General features: G+C 42.8%; 1 protein-coding gene across 1 annotated transcript in view; it reads left to right on the top strand.

The window, feature by feature from the left end:
• GSG1L (GSG1-like) overlaps positions 1-5,210 on the top strand; it is a 52,907-nt gene extending 47,697 nt beyond the window's left edge. The window contains exon 7 of the mRNA XM_010022303.1: positions 5,188-5,210. Coding sequence (XP_010020605.1) covers positions 5,188-5,210 — 23 coding nt within the window. The remainder of the gene's footprint in view (positions 1-5,187) is intronic.
• Positions 5,211-5,956: the final 746 nt, after the last annotated feature.

The raw sequence follows: 5,956 nt of genomic DNA, 5'->3' as shown, positions 1-5,956 counted from the left end.
TTCCTGCTGCTCACTTCAACCAGCATTCCCTGGAGGACTTGTCAGCTGCCCTCACTTAGGAGTGCCCTGAGGCTGTTTTAATTTGAACCAAACAGCATATAAGGACTATTCACTCACCCTCAGACATCATGATTTTTTCTATCCTTCCACAAAGACAAAACAGGGCATTGGGTCCTTGTTGAGAGGCAAAGATTTTTGGGGAGTGCTGCTGTAGATTGAAACAGTAAAAACTTCAAATAAAAGAAGAAGACTGAGCAATCATACAAGACAAATACCAACTGGCCAGGCGATTTCAGAAGAGAGAATATTAAAGGATTGCAAGTAGCCCAGGAGCACTGTGACAGCACAGGTAGCACAAAGGGCCTTATGCTAGGCAAGGACCAGGGCAGGATCTCGGGTTCCTCTGTTGGTGAGACTAAGCTATCCATTTTGAGAAGAGGCTTTAAATTATAAATTTCATCAGAAGCTTGATTCCAGAGGAGTCTTGATCAGGTCAATGCAATATTCAGTCCTGATAATTCTATATTAAACAATTTAATGTCCAATATTAAACTATAATTTTCCTTTAACAGGGTTTAAACTTGCCTGAGCTAGGCTAAGAACAGCATCAGGGAGCTCTAGCTATACATTGGCATCCTCTGCTTTCACCAAGCTGCCTTCCTGTGCGAACATATGGTGCTGGCCCCTATACATCTGATATCCCCCCTCATGTTTTGTTCATACCAAATTTAGCATTGCCATTGCAAAACTCTAAATACTCTTAATACTCTCTTGGCTCTCATTTTTGATCTTTGAGGTCTCAACTTTTTCACTCAGAAATGCAGGGCTGGGACATCCCAATGCACTGGTTGTACAGTCACTACACAAAAATGATAGAAGGCAAAGTTTCATAGCAGGGTATTGTTGTTGAACAGTTATTTATTACCAAGAAATACTCACTGTTATTAAGCTCTAGATAGCAATTGCTCCTGATTTCAGACATCTCTATGTCCATGCCACTTCCACCCTCTCCTCCGGTCTTCTCCCACCACTTGCCATTAACACAATGAATCTGCTGCTTAGATCAATGTGCCTGGGACCCACAGGGCAGATGAGAGAGGTATGGATGATAGATGTAGAACGAGGGGCAAAAGAGAGGTGGAGAGCTGTCATAAAGGACGAGGAGGGACAGGCATAGAGGCAAAGCCAAGGAGGGGATGTGTAGCTCAGAAGAGCCAAGAGCTGAGCAGGAAATAGCATGTTCTTACTGTGTGTGGCTAAAAGCCTTAGTTGCTATTTGAGGCAGATAAACCCAGGGTCCAGGATACCAGATTTTATTGTAGAAAACTGAAAGAATATTCAACATTAATTCAGCATTAAAAAAATAATATAGTCACTGTTTTGGCAGTGTGGGCAATTTAGGAGGGTCACCTGACAAAGAGGAGGCCTTGAAAAAAGTAATTTTATTCTCATATCATCACCCTGCAGGCATTTCCCCTGGGTCCATCCCACAGCTCTTCTACCGTCCTCCCACCCCTGGCTGTCTACAGTAAGATTTATTCAATCAGCCCCTCAGTGCTTCACTGAAAAGCATATTGTCACTTTCTTCTATTCAGAAGAGATCATCAGAAGAACTCTAGTTTTAAAACATGGTGGAAATGATTCATAAAAAAAGAATATCCACTGTTTTTTCTTGGTTGCAAGTGCCACAGAAGTAAAGTGGTGCTGTATTTGCAGGCAACTTTCAAACATCTCTAAATTCAGTGCTACGAAGACTCTGTTGCACAAGCTCAGCTGGAGAGGGCAAGGCACAGACGGCAGACAAGGTCACTCTGTCAACGGGGAACATGCTTTATATGCTGAGCAGCACAGGGCTGGAAGAAGGCAGACAACAAGGGCTTGACGCATCTGAAGCGTCGCTCAAAGTTGAGTCAAGGTTTCTCCTTGTGGAGGTACCTGACAGCTGCAATCACCTTCCTATTTCATGTCAGCATTGATTTCAACTCCAGGTCTTGCAATTCTTCCTGTAATTTATTCAGTTCATACTGATTCACTACATAGAAACAGGTGGAAAAAAATCCCCTCTGATGGAAAACCATGGTTACAGATCTAAGATCCAGCCTTGCTATATTGAAAGCAAGGGGAAAGTCATTCTTGTCTTGAAGGCAACCCCTTGACCACTAGGAAAGTCCAAAGTTATAGGTCTCAGCTCTGTCCTCATTTACCTCTGCTAAAATCCAGACTGACATTTCACGTTTACAAGCTTCAGATTGCTTTTTAAGCAACCAGCTCCTCTGCTTCTGAGATCAGCGTGAGGATAAAAGTAAATGCAGTCCCATGTTTAGCACTGCAGAAAATGAAAAGGTGGAAAAGGAAAGCAAAATGAAGTGTTAGTTTATAAAACTTTTTTTGCTTCTTCTAGTGCACAGGTGAATTGGAAATGTATCTTACATAAATTTCAGTGAGATTAGTTACGAAACGTGTTCTCTGTCACTCTTTTAAATTGCATCTTTCGATAATGTTCCATCTCCTACAGCTAATCCTGGATTTATGGAAAAAAAAACCAAAACCAAACCAACAAACCCAAACACAGAACAAACAAACACAAAACCCAAAAAAAGCCAACTGGGTCCAACACTGCTAAAGACATGGAATATTTCAGACTGTGTATGCACCCAAGGAGCCCTTCAGTTACTGTGCATATTATATTACCCCTCCAGAATGTAGGCAGGAATTAGCTCAGTTAACATTCAGATAGTTTTAAGCTGTGAGATATTTGAGGATAAATACATATATTTTTAACAAAAAAAAAAAGTTACAATATGCATTTTTATTTTAGTTGCCTTAAAATCGGGCTTGCTCTTGTTAGAGTAGGTTTCTTACACTTTGCTACAGCAAAATGTATTTCCCAAATGTGGGGTTTTGTAGTGAAGATTAAGGACTGCCTGCAATTCAGCTCTGATTTAAGTAACCAGCAATTTTGTCTCCTTTGTGCTGGAAGATCCCACATTTCCACTCCTTCTCTCAGTCCCAGAGTAGCCTATGCAGCAACAGACAGCTCTCCTCCCATCTGCCTGCTCCCTGGGGTATGGGGATGCACTACTTTGACCAGAAGCTCTAGTTCTTGATCCTCACAAGTTTACCAGGCTTCTGTGTCTCTCTGGCAAGAAATGAACAACCAGCTTCACCTGTGCCAAATTCCAGCTTTCCGAACACCTCCACAGCATGACCAAGCATGCTACAAGCTATCGTGCCTTGCATTCGGGAGAGACTGAGAACCAGCAACTTAATTTACAAAGGCAACACAACAAAGATGCCCAGCTCCAGGCTACCCTCACTCGCACAGCCCACTCTTCCACTTACTGACGCCGACTAATGCACAGAAGGGGTAGCAATTCATCCAAGCCAGAGGGCTGCAAGTAACACCATTTTTCCTTTAAAAAACTTTTTATTTATGAGGGACTCTTCTGCAACAGGCACTATAAACTTAGTATGGAAGGAGACAGTCCAGAGGCTTCAATGGAAGAGAAGGATGGTGAGATGGGACTCAAAGTGGAGAAAGGGGAAAGGAGAAAGAGAAACTGAGGGGAAGTAAGTTAGGTGGAATCACTGAAACACAGAATAACATGGGTGGACAAGGCCTTTTGCTCACAACATGTCGTTTAGACAAGGCTGGATCAGGCTGCTTAGTTCCTTGTCCAGCTAAGTCCTGAATACTTCTAAAGGTGGAGATCCCAATGCCTCTCTTGGCCTCTGTCCCAGTGAATACCCTCAGGATGAGAAAGCTTTTCCTTATATCTAGTTGGAAATTCTTGTCTCCCACCCTGGTTCAGATAGTTTGTGAAAGCAAGGCACTTATGGAGAAGGGTGCTGCCTCTGACCTGTGTGTTCCTTCTTTTCTCTCCTGCCTTTTATATAACTCATTTAATGCTTCTTTTTTGGCTCTGTTTTTATGCAGTAGCTCTGTTACTGTCTACTTTTCCAATTAGCAGGTATCTAAATTTGATTTAAACCTGATAATTATGCTGTGATCTCACAAAGGCCTTAATTAACCCTATTGATGCCAATAGGTGTGAGGCATACTCTTTAGGACATTAAAAATTTGGTGTTTAATTGCATCCAACATTGAAAAAGGTGCAGGGATCTAGAGAAGTAAATATGTAGCTAATTTAAGCCACTGGTACTAACAGGAGAGGACTTCATGCACTGGATCTCATATACGCCATCCAGACCAGGATTTTCTGCTGTCTTCCACAAGAGAAATAGGAATATACCAGATGCACAAGAAGACTCAGTTGGTCACTGCTATTGCTACAGAAGTTTGCCATGTCCTTTGGCTGTTAGAAATCCTGAATCATGATCTGCACAGTTGGTATGTTTGTGCTCCTCTTCAAGGTCAAGGCATTTCTAGCTGCATTTGCTACCCATCAGCACAATTCCCGTCTACAGAGGTACATCTTCCTCCCTTGCCATCAGTCTTGTCAAACTAAGTCAAATTTAGCCATAGAAAAAAAAGCATTGGTATCTTCTCTGTCTGTACACAGTCTACAGCTTAGGGGAGGGAGGGGACAAAAAGTCCTTTACATATCAAGCTATATAAAAGAAATGTCCTACAATGTCACCACAGGAACACTGATGTCATCCTGTGCTGCCCTTCTGTTTTTATCTTGCCTGTTTATTCATCCCTTAATTCATTGGGTGACTGTGCAGAGCTACCAGGAGACTAAAGTATGTGGGTCCAAAGTAAAGGCAGGTCTTCACTACTTCCCAGGAATGACCAGGGGCAGGTGTTCTGGCAACCTGCAAGCCAGGTTTTATCCTTTTTCAATCTTACTGGAATTTGTCACAGTCAATATGCCAGTAGCTTTCTTCCCTTTCATATCCTTCCCCAGCACCAAATCCTTTGTTCTTTCAGAGCTGTATGACTTTTGGGAAGAACACTGTTATGCCAGTGATTATCACACTGATGATAGCTGCTTAGATGGCACCAGGGAGGAACTGGTCCTGAATTGATGTGCCTTATTCTCAAGCACTTCTTTCTTGTTCATAAGAAGCAGAGGGTTTTATACAGACATAAGAAGCAAAACAGCCTATGGGGAAATGCAGTTGTGGGAAACAGGCTTAAAATAGTCCTGAAATAGGCCTAAAAATGTCTTACAAACCTTTAGCCCAGTCCAGAGGACAAAGTGTGTGTTTGTCTTTCTTTAGGGCTTCACAACACCCAGCTCTAAATGTCACTAGCACGCAGAGGAACAGGAGTGACCATAATGCTCAGAAAATATCCCCATTCGCTACGTCAAACTCTTCCAGCGACACATCAAGCAGCTCTTCACTTTCATCAGAACCAACCAGCCAGATCTCCATGGTTCAGGATCAAACCCTGCTGGACATTGCCTCCATCACTAGATTGGCCCCAGGAGAATCACCAAACCCTCAACCATTTGAGCAAAGAGATAAACATTTAGCAATATCATGTCCCAGCCCACTCGGAGCAAGGAGTATTCCAGCATCTTGCCCAGCCAGCCCCAGGCTCAGTGTAACACCCAGCTCAGCCAAGCCACAGCAATACTCTGACTCTTCTCCAGTCAGTCCAGGGATCAATGCAGCTTCCTTCTATACCTTTTGTCCTCACACAGCACAAAACGTACAAGCTTCAGCATCAGATCACACACTGACCCCAACCAGGAAAAGCACAAGGCCGCCAGCAATGACTCCTGAAGATAGTTCCCAGTCTCCTGGCTATTCTAAAACTGGATTAAAGAATACAGGAAAGGGTTTTGAATCAGATCTGGAAGATCCTGCTCATGAAAGGTATGTATTGAGACCATACACATGTTTAAGTCCTCCAATGACTCAACCTGGCATAGAGTCATTAAGAGCCCCTCATAAAAAAATAAGTACCTCTTATGATTTAGATGCTGACAGTGGCTTTTTATCCAGTAACTACCCTATGCTCCCACTAAACCCTGTTATCTAA

This window comes from Nestor notabilis, unplaced genomic scaffold (genome assembly GCF_000696875.1).
Source record: "Nestor notabilis isolate BGI_N333 unplaced genomic scaffold, ASM69687v1 scaffold12959, whole genome shotgun sequence".
Classification (NCBI taxonomy): Eukaryota; Metazoa; Chordata; class Aves; order Psittaciformes; family Psittacidae; genus Nestor; species Nestor notabilis.
This window is presented reverse-complemented; position numbering and strand designations above follow the sequence as displayed.